At 41.9% G+C, this 20,986-nt stretch overlaps 1 protein-coding gene across 19 annotated transcripts in view; it reads left to right on the top strand.

Moving 5' to 3' along the window:
- The window catches only part of LOC132399618 (coiled-coil domain-containing protein 178), a 310,549-nt gene that overhangs the window by 48,064 nt on the left and 241,499 nt on the right, over positions 1–20,986 (top strand). For all 19 annotated transcript variants that reach the window (XR_009514032.1, XR_009514029.1, XR_009514031.1 and 16 more), the window contains 2 exons: positions 8,957–9,177; positions 10,176–10,318. Coding sequence is in view for 15 of the 19 variants with exons in the window: in XM_059980243.1 (XP_059836226.1) it covers positions 8,957–9,177; positions 10,176–10,318 (364 nt within the window). In the remaining 4 variants the exon portion in view is untranslated. The remainder of the gene's footprint in view (positions 1–8,956; positions 9,178–10,175; positions 10,319–20,986) is intronic.

The following is a 20,986-nucleotide window of genomic DNA, read 5'->3' as shown; positions in this document are numbered from 1 at the left end:
GCTGGGATCTCAGAGAATTCGACTGTTGTAGGTAGGATTTAAGCCTACCTGGTCAATACCTGTGGAGGAGGGGGAACTGCGCAGGCTCGAGTGACGTCAGCGTCTAGAACGCACTTTAAAAGGCAGGACTTCTTTTCAGATCGGTCATTTGAATCGGGAGGAAGTTACAGCTTGTGATTCAGCTGGGATCTCAGAGAATTCGACCGTTGTAGGTAGGATTTAAGCCTACCTGGTCAATACCTGTGGAGGAGGGGGAAATGCGCAGGCGCGAGTGACGTCAGCGTCGAGCGCGCACTTTAAAAGGCAGGACTTCTTTTCAGAGCGGGCAGCGGAGTCCGTGGAAGCAGAGTCCTGGGCTTTGGCTAAGTGGGCTTCGGCGTAAGGGGACTTCGGTTAGCCTGTGTGATTGCTCGCTGAGGGGAAGAAGGTAAGGTCGCTAGGTGCTTTTTAGACTTATTCTATCAATCCAGTTCAGGTATGGGGGAGACAGTCAGAGCAGTGGTGTGCTCCGTATGCAGTATGTGGGAAATCAGGGTCAACACAGTTGTCCTTGATGACCACACCTGCAAAAGGTGCGTCCAGCTGCAGCTCCTATCAGCCCGAGTTAGGGAGTTGGAGCGGGAGCTGGATGAACTACGGATCATTCGGGCGGCAGAGGCAGAGATAGATAGTTATCAGGAGGTAGTCACACCAAAAATCCAAGAAATAGGCAGATGGGTGACGGTCCAGAGAGGCAGGGGGAGCAGGCAGAGAGAGCAGAGCACCCCTGCGGCCATTCCCATTAACAATAAGTATACCGTACTGGATACTGTTGATGGGGATGACCTACCAGGAATGAGTTGTAGTGGTCCTGCCTCTGACACAGAGGTTGAACCCTCAACTAGGAAGGGGAGGAGGGAAGAGAAGAGAGCGATAGTTTTAGGGGATTCAATAGTCAGGGGGGCAGATAGGAGATTTTGTGGGGCAGATCGGGAGTCTCGGATGGTATGTTGCCTCCCTGGTGCCAGGGTCCGGGACATCTCAGATCGGGTGCAGGCTATTCTTGAGAACGAGGGCATGAACCCAGATGTAGTGGTCCATGTAGGGACCAACGATGTAGGTAAGGTGAGTGAGGGGGTCCTGCTTCAGGGAGTTCAGGGAGTTAGGAGTGAAGCTGAAAGGCAGGACCTCCAGGGTGACAATCTCGGGATTGCTACCTGTGCCACGTGCGAGTGAGGCGAAGAATAGAATGATTATGCACATTAATACGAGGCTGAGAGCATGGTGCAGGAAGGAAGGGTTCAGGTTTTTGGATAATTGGTCTTTGTTCCAGGGACGTTGGGATCTGTTTCCAAGGGACGGTCTACATCTGAACTGGAGGGGTACTAACATTCTTGCAGGAATGTTTGCCAGTGCTGCTCGGGAGGGTTTAAACTAGATGTGCAGGGGGCAGGGATCCAGAATATGAGAGAAGATGATATGATGAAGGATAAGGGACAGGTGGGGAATACACGTTTCCCAAATACTAATTGTGTAAAGGAGAAAGGTGAGACAGAACATGTGTTGGAAAAGTTACATGTACAGAGGGTTGGTCAGAAGGAGCATGGGGTTAAATGTGTAGAAGGTTTGGGTGATCTTGAGAAGGTCATCAAAATTCAAGGTGCAATTAGCCCGATGGAAGTTCAAGGAGCTGGGTTAGGTACAATAGACAGTGTTTTAAGCAAAGAGAGGAGGAATGGGCTAAGAATTCTATACTTGAATGCGCATAGTGTCAGAAATAAGACAGATGAGCTTGAAGCTCAGATGAAAATGGGGAACTACGATATTGTTGGGATAACAGAGACATGACTGCAAGGGGATCAGGCCTGGGAATTGAGTGTACCAGGGTATACGTGCTATCGTAGAGACAGAAATATGGGAAGAGGGGGTGGGGTGGCCCTGTTGGTGAGGAATGAGATTCAGTCCTTAGCAAGGGGTGACTTAGGAACAGGGGAAGTAGAGTCTGTGTGGATTGAGCTGAGGAACAGTAAGGGTAAAAAGACCCTAATGGGTGTTGTGTACAGGCCCCCAAACAGTAGCGTGGATATTGGGTACAAGTTGATTAGGGAGTTAACATTGGCATGAGCTAAAGGTAATGCAGTCGTTATGGGAGATTTCAACATGCAGGTGAACTGGGAGAATCAGGTAGGTGCTGGACCCCAGGATAGGGAGTTTGTGGAGTGTCTAAGGGATGTATTTTTGGAACAGCTTGTGCTTGAGCCAACCAGGAACGAGGCTATTTTGGACTTGGTGATGAGTAATGAACAGGAATTGATAAATGATCTTGAAGTAAAGGAGCCATTAGGAAGTAGTGATCATAACATGATAAGTTTTTATCTACAATTTGAGAGGGATAAGGGCAGATCAGAGGTGTCAGTGTTGCAATTAAATAAAGGAGACTTCGGAGCCATGAGGGAAGAGCTGGCCAAAGTTAAATGGGCGGATGCCCTGGCAGGAAAGACAGTGGATCAGCGGTGGCAGATATTCTTGGGGATAATACAAAAGATGCAAAAGCAGTTCATTCCAATGAGAAGGAAGGATTCAAAGAGGGGGAAGGGGCCACAGTGGTTGACAAAGGAAGTCAGAGATTGTATAGCATTAAAGAAAAAGAAGTATGACAGGGCTAAGATGAGTGGGCATACAGATGATTGGGAAGTTTTAAGGAACAGCAGATCTTAACTAAAAAAGCAATACGGAGAGAAAAAATCAGGTATGAGCTCAGTCCAGCCAGGAATATAAAAGGGGATAGCAAAAGCTTTTTTAGCTATGTGAAGAGAAAGAAGATAGTTAAGAACAATGTTGGCCCCTTGAAGAATGAATTGAGAGAAATTGTTATGGGAAACAGGGAAATGGCAACAGAATTTAATGCATATTTTAAATCTGTCTTCACCTGGGAGGACACAAGCAATCTCCCAGATGTATGGATGGGCCAGGGTCATAAGATATCAGAGGAATTGAAACAGATTGACATTAGGAAAGAAACTGTGATGAGAAGACTGATAGGACTGAAGGCTAATAAATCCCCGGGTCCAGATGGTCTGCATCCGAGGGTTCTAAAAGAGGTGGCTCAGGAAATTGCGGATGCATTGGTAATCATTTTCCAATGTTCCTTAGATTCACGATCAGTTCCTGAAGATTGGAGAGTGGCTAATGTTATCCCACTTTTCAAGAAGGGAGGGAAGGAGAAAACGGAGAACTATCGCCCTGTTAGCCTAACGTCAGTCGTGGGGAAGATGCTTGAGTCCATTATTAAGGACGAAATAGTGGCATTTCTTGATGGCAGTAATAGGATTAGGCTGAGCCAGCATGGGTTTACCAAGGGCAAATCATTCTTGACTAATCTGTTGGAGTTTTTTTGAGGGTGTAACAAGGATGTTAGACGAGGGTAAGCCAGTGGATGTAGTGTACCTAGATTTTCAGAAGGCATTCGATAAGGTGCCACATAGGAGATTGGTAAGTATAATCAGAGCTCATGGCATTGGGGGCAGGGTTTCAACATGGATAGAAAACTGGTTGGCAGATAGAAAGCAAAGGGTAGCAGTGAATGGGTGTTTCTCAGACTGGCTGGAGGTGACTAGTGGGATACCACAGGGCTCTGTATTGGGACCACAGCTCTTTACGATTTATGTCAACGATTTAGATGAGGGCATTGAAAACTATATCAGCAAGTTTGCTGACGATACTAAACTGGGTGGCAGTGTGACATGCGAAGAAGACATTAGGAGAATACAGGGAGACTTGGATAGGCTGGGTGAGTGGGCAGATACTTGGCAGATGTCATTCAATGTGAATAAATGTGAAGTTATCCACTTTGGAAGCAGGAACAAGAGGGCAGAGTATTGTCTGAACGGTGTAGAGTTAGGTAAGGGAGAAATGCAAAGAGACCTAGGAGTCCTAGTTCATCAGTCAATGAAGGTGAATGAGCAAGTGCAACAGGCAGTGAAGAGGGCAAATGGAATGTTGGCCTTTATTACAAGGGGAATTGAGTACAAGAGCAAGGATGTCCTTTTGCATTTGTACAGGGCCCTGGTGAGACCACACCTGGAATATTGTGTACAGTTTTGGTCTCCAGGTTTAAGGAAGGACATTCTGGCAATTGAGGAAGTGCAGCGTAGATTCACTAGGTTGATTCCTGGGATGGCAGGGCTGTCTTACGCGAGAGATTGGAGAGATTGGGCTTGTACACACTGGAATTGAGGAGATTGAGAGGAGATCTGATTGAAACGTTTAAGATAATTAAAGGATTTGATAGGATTGAGGCAGGAAATATGTTCCAGATGTTGGGAGAGTCCAGCACCAAAGGGCATGGATTGAGAATAAGAGGTCAGTTATTTAAAACAGAGTTGAGGAAAAATTTCTTCTCCCAGAGAGTTGTGGAGGTGTGGAATGCACTGCCTCGGAAGACGGTGGAGGCCAATTCTCTTGATGCTTTCAAGAAGGAGCTAGATAGATATCTGATGGATAGGGGAATCAAGGGATATGGGGACAAGGCAGGGACTGGGTATTGATAGTGAATGATCAGCCATGATCTCAAAATGGCAGTGCAGACTCAAGGGGCCGAATGGTCTACGTCTGCACCTATTGTCTATTGTCTATTGTCTAATTCACCTACCGACACAACCGATCGACAGACAATGCAGTAGCTACTGCTCTACATACCTTCCTTACACATCTGCTTATGTGAAAATGCTGTTCTTGGACTACAGTTCAGCATTCAACACCATAATTCCATTCAGGCTTGACAGGAAGCTCAGAGACCTCGGTCTTGACCCTGCCTTGTGCAACTTGAACCTGGACTTCCTGTCAGATCACCGGCAGTGGGAATGGCAGTGGGCTCCCTCACCTCCACCCTTCTGACACTCAACACAGGAGCCCCTCAGGGCTGTGTACTGTCCTCTCCTTTATTCCCTGTATACCCATGACTGTTTCGCCACCCACCGCTCTAACCTAATTAAATTTGCCGACGACACTACATTGATTGGCCTAATCTCAAACAATCGCAAGGTGGCCTACAGGGAAGAAGTCATCTCTCTGACACAGGGGTGTCAAGAAAACAACCTTTCCCTCGATGTCGCAAAACAAAGGATCTGGTTGTGGATTACAGGAGGAATGGAGATGGATAATCCCTATTGACATCAATGAATCTGAGGTTGAGAGGGTAAACAGCTTTAAGTTCTTAGTCATCCACATCACCGAGGACCTCACGTGGTCCGCACACACCAGCTGTGGTGAAAAAGGCACAACAGCGCCTCTTTCACCTAGACAGTTGAGGATGTTTGGTATGGGCCCTCAAATCTTGAGAACTTTCTACAGGGGCACAATCGAGAGCGTCCTGACTGGCTGCATCATTGCCTTGTATGAGAACTGTACCTCCTTTAATCGCAGGAATCTGCAGAGAGTGTGCAGACTGCCCAGTGCATTTGTAGTTGTGAACTTCCCATGATTCAGGACATTTACAAAGACAAGAAAATGGCCCGAAGGATCATTGGGGACCCGAGTCACCCAAACCACAATCTAACCATCTGGGAAACGGTACCGCAGCGTAAAAGCCAGGACCTGCAAGCTCTGGGACAGCTTCTAACACCAGACTGATTAACTCGCACTGATTTGAGTGTATTTCTATGCTACATTGACTCTTCTATTTATTATAAATTATTATAAACTGCTATGATTATACATTGCACATTTAGACAGACATGACATAAAGAGTTTAACTCCTCATATATGTGAAGGATGTGAGAAATAAAGTCAATTCAATTCCATCTTTCCCTCAGCCTCCTGAGGGATGTGGAGTTCATTCAGTTCCAACTCCAACTCCTTAACGTGGGTTAAGTTGCAGCTGGATGCACTTCTTGCAGTTCTTAGTAGTTCCCATGTACCTTAATTTTCTGGATCAGGAGGGACCTTGTTAAAGCTTTATGAAAATCCATGAAACAACATGCACTACCCTGTCCTTACCAAACAGCTCCGTCACCTCCTAAATAAAAATCTCAAGTTTATAAGACAAGCCTGTTCCCGCACAAAGCTATGCTGAAGACCCTAATGAGTCCTAAGCTTTTCCAGATGTGAGTAGATTGTATCCCTAAAAATGTTCTCCAATAATTTCCCTACCATCACTGTAAGGCTCACCAGCCTCTAATTTCCTGGTTTGTCTCTATGTTGTTTCTTAAGTTGAGGACATCATTGGATATTCTTAAGTCCTCTGGAACCTCACATTTGTTTAACTATGTTATATACTCCTAGAGTTCATTTTTTCTGTGGACTGTCATTTTAAAACGCTGGGAGAATGAGACTGACTTTTGGACACTGAGGAGAGAGAGAGAGAGAGGGAGGGAGGGAGGGAGGGGGAGAGAGAGAGATTGATTGATTTGATGGACAATCAATGTTATGGTTTCTTTGCAGCTTGTTTACTTTTTACAAGGACAGTCACAGACACACACAGCTCAGAGTCAAGATGGATTTGGTCAATGGAAAACACCAGTGAGTCGGTCGCTGGTTTAAACTTTCATTAGCCCAAAAGGGGCAAGTTAAGATCGATCCAAAGTATTGATAAATGACTTACACAAGTTGCTGGAACTAGAAGAAGTTTACAGAGAAGAGAGGAGAGATAGGTTTGAAACAGAAGAAACCTAGTGACAAAAAGATCACTGTTTGGACTCTCTCTCTCTAAGTAGCCTGTGAGGGTGAGTTTGTTTCCTTCGGCTACGAAAGTATGATTGTTACTTAGTTAATCCACAGTAGTGGGTTCTCTGGTGAGGGGGAAAGCCTTTGTGAATACCACGTGTGTGTTTACCCTTTGTCTGGGTGTGGTAGTTCACTCAAGAAGGCACCCCCGTGGCAAATCACTGTTGGAGTTATTTTGTATGTTGTGTAACTGGATAAGTGGCTATCACATTGTGTGTGATTGGGGTAACCATGTGGATCCTTGCCTGAGTGTTGGTTCCCTTGAAGATGGTCCCTTTGGGATAAACTACCACTGGTGATAATCCATTTATGGATTCTGTTTGAGTATCCTGTGGCCACCACTTTGAGGTGTCCCGTAGCTGAATTTGGATGTGGTACCACTTGAGTTGAAAGGATCTTCATTGAAAATCACTGCCGGTGATACTTCATGTGTGGAGTGGAATAACTTAAGAGATAAAAGCTACTGCTACTGTTATATTGTATTGCTGTCGCGGATTCTGTGGAATATCGACGTAATTGCCTTCTTGCAACATTCGCCTTTGGATTACAAATATCTTGCATTAATTAACCTGTGCAATTGCACTGAACTTTTCTTACATATGATCGTAAGATTATATCACTTACCACCTAAGCTTGAAGAAGTTTGGGGATTTATATATTTACACCTATATATGCATAACACCGTTAACTCTTGATTTACCTGTTGTAAGTTACTATATGATGTAGTTACTAATAAAATAGTGTTTTGTTAACAGCAAGACCAGACTCCAGGTGTGTTCTATTGTTGCTGATACTTTTACAGGGTTGTGTGTATGTGACAACTAGGAAAGAAACCTCTTACCTCTTAAAATAAACTGGGATAGATCCCATCAGACATTGGGGGACATCTACTTTAATTTTCTTATTCTTGATATCAAAATGCCCTGGAATAGCAGCATACCTCCACCTGATATCACTATAATCACATTCATTCTCCATGCTTAATACTAATACAAAGTTTATATGAAAGAAAAAGACCCCAGAGACCAGACTTCAAGTGGAGATACCATTATTCAGCGTGGAGATATCATGGAGAGCGTGCAGAAGAGTGTAAGGCTCTAAGTTACAGAGCAAATTTGGCAATTATACAGGGTATACTTATACTGATGAACAGGCTGATACAGGCATGCAAGTGAATCTGTTGCATAAGTAGCTGTGCGTAACCAGGAGCAAATAGGTATATCTGTAGCACAATATATTTTTAATTATAGAACAGGCAAGTGACTAAATCAAAGGAGTGTGTGTTTCTCTTTTCTGCACTCAGTGCTGCATCCTGATTATGAAGGATTCTCTGCAACTCTAAGCTTAGGATACTGGGTTACAAAGTTCAAATAGAAAAATGCAAGTTAGCTCATTAACCCTTTTGCTGACCCTTCTACAGTTTAGTACCTAGTACCTTGTTTTGTGCCTTGACTGCTTACTCTAGTTCCAAGCATAATTTCCTTCTTTTGTTCTTCAGGTATCCTTCTCTCTCCGTAGTTTCTCTTTTGCTTAATATAAATAAATACACATATGAATAAATAAATATAAATGTATATCCAATAATTATATTTGATTTTCTACACCTACTCACCAAAAGACATTTCATGGTCCATTTTAGCCCTCCTGATTCCTTGTGTAATCTCTTGTTTTTTTATATTCTTCAAAGGACTGTCTGACTTTACCTTCTGAAACCTTGCATATGCTTTTACTTTTTGACTGCATCTACAAGATTTATTTTCATCCACCATTAAAGAATCTTGTCCTCCTTCTCTTTCTTCTTCACAGGACCATGTTGGTCCTGAATTTTGATCTGCTGTCCTTTAAGTTATTCCCACATCTCAGATGTGGACTTCCCCAATAATCACCACTATCAGTCTACTCTCCCCACCTCCTATCTAATACTGTTTTGTAATTATTCTTTCCCCAGTTTAGCACTTTCCACTGAGGTCAGACAGCTGTAGCTAAGCCAGGGATTTCCAGTGGCTTTCATGCGACTTCCACAGAAAGGAAGCTTCATAACTGTTTTGCTCTGATGAGATAAGGTCTGATGAACATAACAGTGAATGACTACAGCAAAAGGTGGAATAAATGTACTTGTCTTAATCAATGCAATAAAATAGACAACTTCAGCTGAATATGTTGTCTTGATTATTAATGGCGGAAGCATATTCAACTGCTTGAGAATGTCAGCTTTTTCTGATTTTTGAATAAAATTGTGTTTCTTCTCATTTAGAATATGCAGTGCATTCAGAAGAGATTTATGAATTAGAGTTACATGCTAAGTGTAAGGCATCTCATTTACAAAAAGTACAAATTCAAGTTAATGATGCAAGAATACTGAATCAGAAACTACGTGAAGAAATTAATTCAGTAAAAAAACTTGAAGATCACCTGAAGGAAATGCTGGATTTGGAAAAGAAGACCATTGATGATATCGTACCAAATCAAAAAGAGGTATTTCATACAAATATGCAGCCAACTTGAAAGTGGTGAAATGAACCTAATGTTACAAATATGTGAGATATTGTATTTTGTACTTTTATTTCAAAGAATGCAGGAGGGTTTGAGTAAAGGGATTACTTTATTTAGCGGAAATATAAAGTTACCTGCTGGCTGTTTAAAGTGAAGGGAATTGTGCGTACAGCTGTCAGTTGAGCGCTGTGAGTGTCATAATTAATGTGATGTTTGATTTGATATCTGTAAGCAGCATGTACAAACACTATTTTCTTAGCTTAACATCTGTATTTTGATCATTTCATTTGTTATGGAAATTTCTTCTATTGTTTAACCACAGTTCATGCCCAGAAGGCTGCCTGTGCTCTGAGGAGGGGGAAAAGAAAAAGTTTTCCTTTATTCCCCTCTGCTACTTAAATTGTCTTCAGTACTTCATTCACACAGTAGAGGGGTAAAGATGAGTATCTAGCATCTAGTATATGGTCTGTGATATTATCAAACAGTTTTTTAATGGACCTTTTTCTCATGTACTTGCAGCCAAAGGACAGCTCCCTTTTAGTGTTTTAACAATTATTGAGCAGGGCTGCACACTTGCATCAGTATAAAGAGTAGGCAGGCAGAAAGCTGCATGATACCTTAGTTTTCAAGTGTATTTGTTTGTAATACTCCCTTGCTTCCTTTAATGACAGAATGCATGGCTTAGAACCACATCAACTCTGGTGAAAGTCACTTGTTCAGAAAAGTAGGGCAAGTTCCCTCAAACTTGATTTTATTCAGCTTTGAACTTCTGTCAAATAGATATTATTGTTATGTAGCAGACTTCATGGACCAAATGGCCTAATTCTGCTCCAATATAATAGTCATATCATGATATTTTACCTGTAGATATGGGTTTATTGAAAGAGATAGAAACTTTGTGTTTTTGCGAATAATCTAATATGGTATTGTAAATAATCTAATATGGTATTGTAAATAAACTGTTTATTTATACTTTTTAGTTGACAGATGTCTTCAGTGAAGTTATTTCGGACCTTAATAAAGTGCAACAGGAATTTGATGATGCTACTGCTGAAGCACAGCTTGAACAAAATGAGATGTATACAGAAATTCTCTCAATAGAGGACAAAACTTCACAGCTCAAGTAAGAATATTGTAATACTATTCAATGGGTTCTAAGGGAATTGAAATTTCAAAATACCCCACAATAATGTTATATCATGTTACCTTGCATCGTAGTCCATTGGGTCTATGCCAGCTCTCAGGACAATTTCATCCCCCCTGCAACTTATTCAAAGTAAATTTATTATCAAAGTACACATACTGTATATCATCATATGCAACCCTGAGATTCATTTCCTTGCAGGCATACTCAGTAAATCCAAGAACCATAGTAGAGTCAATGAAAGATCACACCCAACAGACAAACAACCAGTATGCAAAAGACAGCAAACTGCAAATAAGAAAAAAAAAGAAATAGTAATACTATATAAATAAATAAACAATAATTATTGAGAACATAAGAAGAGGAGTTCTTGAAGATGAGTCCTTAAGGGTGAGTATAGTGGGGCAAGTGAAGTTCAGTGAATTTATCCCCCCTGGTTCAACAGCCTGATGGTTGAGGGGTAATAACAGTTACTGAATGTGCTGGAGTGAGTTCTGAGACTCCTGTACCTTCCTCCTGATGGCAGCAGTGAGATGAGAGCATGACCTGGGTGGTGGGGGTTACTGGTAATGGATCTTGCCTTTCTATGACAGTACTCCATTTAAGGGCATTGGTGTTCCCCTACCAGGCTATGATGCAACCAATCAATCAATATACTCTCCAGCACACATCTATAGAAATTTGTCAAACTTTTAGATGTTATGCTGAATCTTCACAATCTTCCAAAGAAGTAAAAGTGCAGTAGTGCTTTCTTCATAAATGCACTTGTGTGCTGGACCCAGGACGGGTCCCACAAATAATATTGAGGAATTTGAAGTCGCTGACCCTTTCCACCTCTGATCCCCCAATGAGGATTGGTTCATAGACCTCTGGTTTCCTCATATGCCCATCTACTTCACCCCAAATCTCCTACCATTCACCTACACTTGGATTGTGAGAAGAAGTTGGGACACAAGGATGCAAAATAAAACTGTTTTCTATAATTGCTAAGATTAATACCTTAAAGAGAAATCATTTTATTAAAAGTGATCCCTAATCTGGTGTCCTGCCAAGTGTGCATTACATATCAACATTAGCCTTATATCAGCTGGTCTCTTTTTTTTCCTATTTTGCTTATTGCATTTGTCAATCATGATTTCCTGTTTATGAAACATTGATCGTTTTGATTGATTGCATTATAATTTTCTCAATGTTCTGTTATTACCTCTGTGATAATGGATTTTGACATATTCCCTATCACAAATGTTATGATAAATATCCTGCTCTTCGTCCTGCCCTTTCCTTGAAAGAAAGCATTACATTTGAAACTTCCCAGACCACTGAGCCCTTTTCAAATTGCAAAATTTTGAAAATTCACAACTAATATCTCCACTATTTATTTTAAGATATCAGGGTACAGGTTATTAGGTCCAGTTTGTTTGTCAGTTTTAATCCAAGCAGTTGCCCCTTAACTTTTGTTGCGTCGTAATTGTTTTTAACTCCTTTTTCTCCTTTTGGCTCCATGTTTTCTATTACTGGGATGCTTTTAAATTCTTCTGCCAGAAAGACAGATAAAAATGTAGTTGCAGTCTTTGTCACTTCCATAAATCGCATTATTAATTGTCCAAGACTTTTCATCCAGGAAATCAATGTTTATCTCAGCTACTCTTGTAGAAGCTTTTACTGTATATGTTTTTATATTTCTCATTAGCTTGCTCACAAAACCCATTTTATTCCTCTTTTATTTAGGATTATAGAGTCATACAACACACTGACCACGATGCTGATCCAAGCTAGTTCCAATTATAACATTTGGTCCACAACTTTATGAATTTTTTATATCTATGTCCCTATACAATTGCCGTTTAGAAGTTGTTATTAACCATTTCCTCTGGCAGCATATTCCACATACGTACCACCCTCTGTGTAAAAACAAAAGTTGTCCCTCAATTCCAACTAAATCTTTCTCCTTTCACCTTAATCCAACGCCCATGAGTTCAGGATTCCCCAGCCCCAGAAAAAACTGAGTGCATTTACTCTATGCCCTTCATGAGTTTACGCATATTTATAAGATCACCTATCAGTCTTCCATATGACAAGGAAAAAAACTATGCCTGTCCAACCTCTTCCTTTAACTCACTCCCTATTACTCAGAGCCAGAGTGGATAACTCCATTCACCTCACTCAAAACTAGTTCCACAACCTATTGACTCATCTTGCGAGGATTGTTCTCAGTATTAAGTATTTTTTAAATTTGCATTGTTTTTCATTGTTCGTGTGTAGTTTTTCATTGATTTTATTATATTTCTTTCTCTACTATGAATGTTTGAAGGAAATAAATCTCTGTAGTATATGGTAACACATACTGTACATGCTTTGTAAGTAAATTCATTTTGAACTTAAACTCAACTCATAACAATACCTTTGTAAATCTTTTCTGCACTCCTTACAGTTTAAAAAAATATTTCCTATAGAAGGGTGATCAAAACTGAACATGTTGCTCCAAGTGTAGCCTCACCAGCATCTTCAAGCCAAGTCAAGTCAAGTCAAGTCACTTTTATTGTCATTTTGACCATAACTGCTGGTACATAGTAAAAATGAGACAACGTTTTTCAGGGCCATGGTGTTACATGACACAATACAAAAACTAGACTGAACTGCGTAAAAAACAACACAGCGAAAAAAACACACAACAACTACACTAGACTACAGACCTACCCAGGACTGCATAAAGTGCATAAAACAGTTCAGGCATTACAATAAATAACAAACAGGACAATAGCGCAGTAAGGTGTCAGTCCAGGCTCTGGGTATTGAGGGGTCTGATAGCTTGGGGGAAGAAACTGTTACAAAGTCTGGTCATGAGAGCCCAAATGCTTCAATGCCTTTTCCCAGATGGCAGGAGGAAGAAGAGATTGTATGAGGGGTGCGTGGGGTCCTTCATAATGCTGTTTGCCTTGCGGATGTAGCGTGTCGTGTAAATGTCCGTGATGGCAGGAAGAGAGACCCCGATGATCTTCTCAGCTGGCCTCTCTATCTGCTGCAGGGTCTTGCAATCCGAGATGGTGCAATTTCCGAACCAGGCAGTGATGCAGCTGCTCAGGATACTCTCAATACAACCCCTGTAGAATGTGATGAGGGTGGCGGGTGGGAGATGGACTTTCCTTTGACTTCATAGAAAGGAGAGATGCTGCTGGGCTTTCTTTGCTATGGAGCTGGTGTTAAGGGACCAGGTGAGATTCTCTGCCAAGTGAACACCAAGAAATTTGGTGCTCTTAACAATCTCTACTGAGGAGCCGTCAATGTTCAGCGGTGCAACCACCGACTGCATCTCCAGCCTTGAACTCCAGGCCGGGTCTTCACATGCTGCGATTGTGACTCCCGTCTCCCCGTCCCCCACCACCACTCTGCCATCCCCTCTCCCTCAGATCCCATCGTCAGCTCCTGGGCTCTCAGAGGCTCCATCTTCCTCTCACCCCAACCCTTCCCTCTTCACTGACACTACCAGCCTCCCTCCCCCCCGATCCCATCTCTCATCCATGCTGGGTCTTTACCATTCCCTCCAACCTTCAACTCTCTGAGGCACTGAGGACAGAGTGAAGGGCCTCAGCTTTGTCCCCCTTCGCCCACACCTCAGCGAGTTCCGCATACGCCATGACGCTGAACTCTTCTTCCGCCAGCTCCGTCTCCGAGCTTACTTCTTTGACAAGGACTCTCCTACCCCCACCGATGACCCCTTCTCCTGTCTTCAACCCTCCTCCTCTTCATGGACACCCCGCTCTGGTCTTCTGCCTGCTCTGAATCTCTTTATTGCTAATTGCCGACAGGACATCAACCGTCCTTCCAGGTGAGGCGATACTTCACCTGTGAGTCGGCTGGGTGTGGTATACTGCGTCCAGTTGTCCCGGTGTGGCCTTTTATATATTGGTGAGACCCGATGCAGACTGGGAGACAGTTTCGCTGAACAGAGCTGGGAAGTTGATCTGTGAAAGAGATATGGGGCCGGAGAAGGGGAAATTTAATATAGGACAGAAGGACATGGAAGAAAGAAAAGGGGGAGGAGCACTAGATGGTGGAGATGGGCAGGCAAAGAGATAAGGTGAGAGAGGGAAAAGGAGAAGAGGAATAGAGGCGGGGGACATTACAAGTTCGAGAAATCAATGTTTATGCCATCGGGTTGGAGGCAACAGAGATGAAATATAAGGTGGGACTCATCCACCCCTGTTGGCAGTGGATGGGAGATCCCCAGAACAAATCAGGTCAGTAGTGGTGTGGGTGATGGTTAGCCATGTGTACTCACATGGGTTTCAGCTGTGTCTGCATTTATGTCGGCTACGTGTAACAGTCCATGTCCCAAGCCTACACTGATGTTACTCCCCCACTTTTCCTGTGCTACGTTGACGACTGCATTGGTGCTGCTTCCTGTAAATATGCTGAGATCATCGACTTCATCAACTTTGCCTCCAACTTTCACCCTGCCCTCGAATTTACCTGTTTCATTTCTGACACCTCCCTCTCCTTTCTCAAGCTCTCCATCTCTACCTCTGGAACAGCTCATCCACTGATGTCTATCATAAACCCATGGATTCTCACTGAATCATACTTCCCCATATTTTGTGTTTCAGTGCTTATTTTTGTTCTGTGAGCAATGCAGAGAAATCTTTGACAAACTTCTATAAATGCACTGTGGAGAATATACTGATTGGTTGCATCACAGCCTGGTATGGAAACACCAATACCCTTGAATGGAAAAGCTTACAAAAAGCCTAGTCCTTCACAGGTAAAGCCCATCCCGCCTCTGAGCACGCAAGAAGCACTATCGCAGAAAAGTAGCATCCATCATCAAAGACCTCACTATCCAGTCCATGCTCTCTTCCTACTGCTGCTATCAGGAAGGAGGTTCCAGGAGCCTTACATGCCACACCATCAGGCTCTTGAACCAAAGTGGATAACTTCACTCTCCCCATCACTGAACTGATTCCACAAGCTATGGACTCACTTTCAAGAACTCTACAATTTTCTGCATTGCTTTGTGTGAGCCAAGTCGTGTCTTACTAACTTGGTTTTTGATGAGGGTCAGTGATCTGTGGACGTTGTCTACATGGATTTTAGTGAGGTGTTTAACAAGGTTCCTCATGGGAGTCTTTTCCAGATTAAGATGCATAGGATTCATGATGTTTGGATTCATCACTGGCTTACCCATAGAAGATAGAAGGTAGTGGTCAAAGGGATGTATTCTAGCTGGAGGTATGTCATTAGTGGTGTTCACAGGGATCTGTAGTAGGCCCTCTGCTGTTTGTGATGTATATAAAAGACTTGGATGAAAATGTAGATGTGTAAATTAGAAAATTTGTCAATGATACAAAAATTAGTGGTGGTGTGTATAGAAGACTGGCAAAGAATACAACAGGATATATAGATCAGTTGCAGATAAGGTTAGAGAAATGGTAGATGAAGTCAAAACTGGCCAAATGTGAAGTGTTGTACCTTGGTAGGTCAATTGCAAAGAGAAAGTACAAAGTTAAAGGCAAGATCCTTCACAAAGTTGGTGAGCAGATGGATCTTTGGGTCCATTTTCTTAGCTCCTGAAAGTGAGCACAGAGGTTGATGGGGGGGGGGGGGGGGGTTAAATAGACATGTGACTCGCTTGCCTTTATTAGACGAGGCACTGAGTCCAAAGGTCAAGAGGCTATGTTGGAGATTTATAAAACTCGCATTTAGGCTGCATCTGCAGAATTGCATACAGTTCTGGTTGCCCCATTATAGGAAAGGTGTTGAGGCTTGATACTGCTTGAATTAGAGGGCATGTGCCTCTGTAGAGGATGAGAGGTTGGACAAACCAGGGTTCTTTCTTCTGGAGCACAGAGGCTATGGAGATCTGATAGAGGTTCAGAAGATTATGAGAGAATTTCCCAGGGTTGAAATGTCTAAATTCAGAGGGCATGCATTTAATATGAGAGGACATAATTTCAAAAGAGATGTGCGGGCAAGTTTTTTTTTAAGTACAGAGTGGTAGGTGCCTGAAATGTGCTGCTTGAGATGTGGAGGAAGAGGGGAAAAACTAACAAAAGAATTTTAGGAGACATTTAGATAGGCAAATGAATGTGAGGAAAATGGAAGAATATGGCATTGTGTAGGCAGAAGAAATTAGTTACCCATTTGATTACTAATTTAATTGATTCAACACAACATCATGGGCTGAAGGGTCTATGCCTGTGCTGTACTGTTCAATGATCTATCTTCTAACTCATGTTCCAAATATTTATTTATTAATTATTTTCTCTTTTTACTTTTTTGTATATGCACTATTTGTCATCTTCTACACATTGGTTGTTTATCCATCATTATGTGCAGTTTTTCATTGATTATATTGCATTTCTTTATGTTAACTGTGAATGTCCACAAGGAAATGAATCTCGGGGTAGTATATGGGGAAATACATGTATATTGATAATAAATTTACTTTGAACTTTGAAATCTTGCATTTATTTAGCATTCTGTTCAGTTTCTTGGAGAGGGTGATCAAAGTTAGGAATTTTTTGGATAAATTTTTAGTATGATTTAATTGTAATGTATAAAAGGACAATAATAATCAAATATCATTGTAACACAACAGAAGTTGGAAGGCAAGTCATATTCAAACTAATTGCATCAGCACATTTGATTTTTGTAGAGCGGATTATTGTCTTTTGAACTTGTCTGAATTATAAACTCTTCTTGGGCTTCCACCGGGTACAGGGATTGATCTTAGTTGGTGTTCCGATGATAATGCCTGGGCATGTCTAGTCTGGTGGTATATATGCTCCTGTCATCCATCCTTATTCCTCATTCAAACTGGCTTCTACTCTGCCACCTTGTTTACAATTCAATTTCAGTTCTTACTTAGAACGAGACATTTGTCTTTATTAAAATTCTTTTTCTCTAGTTTTGTTTCAATGGGCTCCTTCACTAGGTGGTCCCAAAAGCCATTGGCACAAAACAGTAGATTTGTGCCTTCAAAGTCAATCCTATGGCCATTGCAGATGCACCTCCTGTGCTCCTTGATGCAGGTTTCATCATGCATCCCATCTGGCTGATATAAGCTGCTCCACATCCACATGGAATCCTGTAAGTGCCAACTGTACTGAGTCCGTGACCTACATAAGCCATAACTTGAGTTTCCTTTCATGTTTATGGATGGTATTTCTTCAGGATTCTGGCAATCTTTCCAGAAACTGTGGAAATATAGGGATGACAGGCAGTAATGACAGGTTCCTCCTTGTTGTTAGGTTTCCTGGTTTTTCCATCAGCCCATCTAAGGGCCTAAATGATCTCCTTCACTTTGTAGCCATTCTGTAGGAATGTCATGCATAATTGTCTTATTTCCTCATGAAGATTCTCTGGGTCCGAAATAGTTTTTGCATAGTTAATCAAAGTAGAAAGAACCGCTCTACGTTGGGAGGTGTGATGGTGGCTGCTATTGTGGTACAAGCCTGTGTGAGTGGGTTACTGAGAGACACTATGTCCAAGGCCACCATCCTGTTTCCATCATATTAGAAAGTCCAGGAACTGATGACGTTGGAGTATGCAGGACAGCTGGCATTTACAAAATTCCCTGTGAATGTGGAGCAGTGTATATTGGCCAGACAGAACGCACGGTGGAAACCCACATCAAGGAGAATAAGAGGTGTATTTGTTTGGGTTCCCTGGAGAAATCGGCAATAGCAGAACATTGCATTTGCAATGGCCATAGGATTGATTTGGACATCACAAAACTACTGTGTTGTGCCACTGGCTTTGTGAGTACCTGGTGCAGGGAGCTGTTGAAATAAAACTAAAGAATGTATATTTTGCACGGATGTGGTTTGCTGATACTGTATGTGCAGAGACTGGACCATGGGCCGCAGTGTCGTCTCAGAGGGACAGTGGAGGAGGTGTGCTTCATCACCGCTGTTTGCTCAACAGGGGACAAACTCTATTGTGATCAACTGTAAATTGATGGCATGAGTTTTGGACTCTGGTTGCGCAATTGTGATACCATTTGTGCTGGCTGTCCTTTGTGTACTTTGTGCTGTGTGTGTGACTGTTGATACTGTGCATTTTGCACCTTGACCCCAGCTGTTCCGTTTGGCTGTATTCCATAAGACCATAAGAGATAGGAGCTAAGTTAGGCCATTTGGCCCATTGAGTCTGCTCTGCCAATTCATTATGGGTGATCCCATTTTTCCTCTCGGTCCCAATCACCTGCCTTCTCCTGCCATAAATGGGCAACCATTCATGCCCTGACCAATCATTAAGCCATTAACCTCTGCCTTAAAAAGACATAAAGACTTGGCCTCCACAGCTGCCTGTGGCAACAAATTCCATAGATTTACCACTCTATCTGGCTAAAGAAATTCCTCCTCATCTCCATTCTAAAAGGACACCCCTGTATTCTGAGGCTCTGTGCTCTGGTCTGTTCACTCCTGAATACTCATGTATGGTTAAATGTCAATTAAACTTTAATTGAATTAAAATGAAGAATTGATTCCTAAATATATAACCATATAACAATTACAGTACGGAAATAGGCCATCTCGGCCCTTCTAGTCCGTGCCAAACGCTTACTCTCACCTAATCCCACTGACCCGCACTCAACCCATAACCCTCCATTCCTTTCCTGTCCATATACCTATCCAATTTTGCTTTAAAGGACAATACCAAACCTGCCTCTACCACTTCTACTGGATGCTCATTCCACACAGCTACCATTCTCTGAGTAAAGAAATTCCCCTCATGTTACCCTTAAACTTTTGCCCCCTAACTCTCAACTCATGTCCTCTTGTTTGAATCTCCCCTACTCTCAATAGAAAAAGCCTAGCCACGTCAACCCTATCTATCCCCCTCATAATTTTAAATACCTCTATCAAGTTCCCCCCTCAACCTTCTATGCTCCAAAGAATAAAGACCTAACTTGTTCAACCTTTCCTTGTAACTTTGGTGGTGAAACCCAGGTAACATTCTAGTAAATGTTCTCCGTACTCTCTATTTTGTTGACATCCTTCCTATAATTCGGTGACCAGAACTGTACACAATACTCCAAATCCGGCCTTACAAATACCTTGTACAATTTTAACATTACGTCCCAACTCCTATACTCAATGCTCTGATTTATAAAGGCCAACATACCAAAAGCTTTCTTCACCACCCTATCTATATGAGATTCCACCTTCAGGGAACTAAGCACCATTATTCCTAGATCACTCTGTTCTACTGCATTCTTCAATGCTCTACCATTTACCATGTATGTCCTATTTGGATTATTCCTACCAAAATGTAGTACTTCACACTTATCAGCATTAAACTCCACCTGACATCGCTCAGCCGACTTTTCTAACTGGCCTAAATCTCTCTGCAAACTTTGAAAACCTACTTCATTATCCATAACACCACCTACCTTAGTATCATCTGCATACTTACTAATCCAATTTACCACCCCATCTTCCAGATCATTAATGTATATAACAAACAACATTGGACCCAGTACAGATCCCTGAGGCGCACCACTAGTCACCGGCCTCCAACCTGACAAACAGTTATCCACCACTCTCTGGCATTTCCCATCCAGCCACTGTTGAATCCATTTTACTACTTCAATATTAATACCTAACGATTGAACCTTCCTAACTAACCTTCTGTGTGGAACCTTGTCAAAGGCCTTACTGAAGTCCATATAGACAACATCCACTGCTTTACCCTCGTCAACTTTCCTTGGAACCTCTTCAAAAAATTCAATAAGATTTGTCAAACATGACCTTCCACGCACAAATCCACGTTGACTGTGCCTAATCAGACCCTGTCTATCCAGATGATTATATATACCATCTCTAAGAATATTTTCCATTAACTTACCGACCACTGACATCAAACTGACAGGCCTATAATTGCTAGGTTTACTCTTAGAACCCTTTTTAAACAATGGAACCATATGAACAACACGCCAATCCTCCGGCACCATCCCCATTTCTAATGACATTTGAAATATTTCTGTCAGAGCCCTTGCTATTTCTACACTAACCTCCCTCAAGGTCCTAGGGAATACCTTGTCAGGATTCGGAGATTTATCCACTTTTATATTCCTTAAAAGCACCAGTACTTCCTCCTCTTTAATCATCATAGTTTCCATACCTGCCTTACTTGTTTCCTTTACCTTACACAACTCAATATCCTTCTCTTTAGTGAATACCAAAGAAAAGAAATTGTTCAAAATCTCCCCCATCTTTTTTGGCTCCACACATAACTGTCCACTCTGATTCTCTAAGGGACCAATTTTATCCCTCACTATCCTTTTGCTATTAATATAACTGTAGAAACCCTTTGGATTTATTTTCACCTTACTTTCCAAAGCAACCTCGTATCTTCTTTCAGCTTTTCTAATTTCTTTTTTAAGATTCTTCTTACATTCTTTATATTCCTCAAGCACCTCACTTACTCCATGCTGCCTATATTTATTGTAGATATCTCTCTTTTTCCTAACCAAGTTTCCAATATCCCTTGAAAACCATGGCTCTCTCAAACTTTTAACCTTTCCTTTCAACCTTACAGGAACATAAAGATTCTGTACCCTCAAAATTTCACTTTTAAATGACCACCATTTCTCTATTACATCTTTCCCATAAAACAAATTGTCCCAATCCACTCCTTCTAAAT

The sequence above is a fragment of the Hypanus sabinus genome, chromosome 1, assembly GCF_030144855.1.
Source record: "Hypanus sabinus isolate sHypSab1 chromosome 1, sHypSab1.hap1, whole genome shotgun sequence".
NCBI lineage: Eukaryota > Metazoa > Chordata > Chondrichthyes > Myliobatiformes > Dasyatidae > Hypanus > Hypanus sabinus.
The sequence above is the reverse complement of the archived record's forward strand: the minus strand, read 5'-3'. Positions and strand labels throughout refer to the sequence as shown.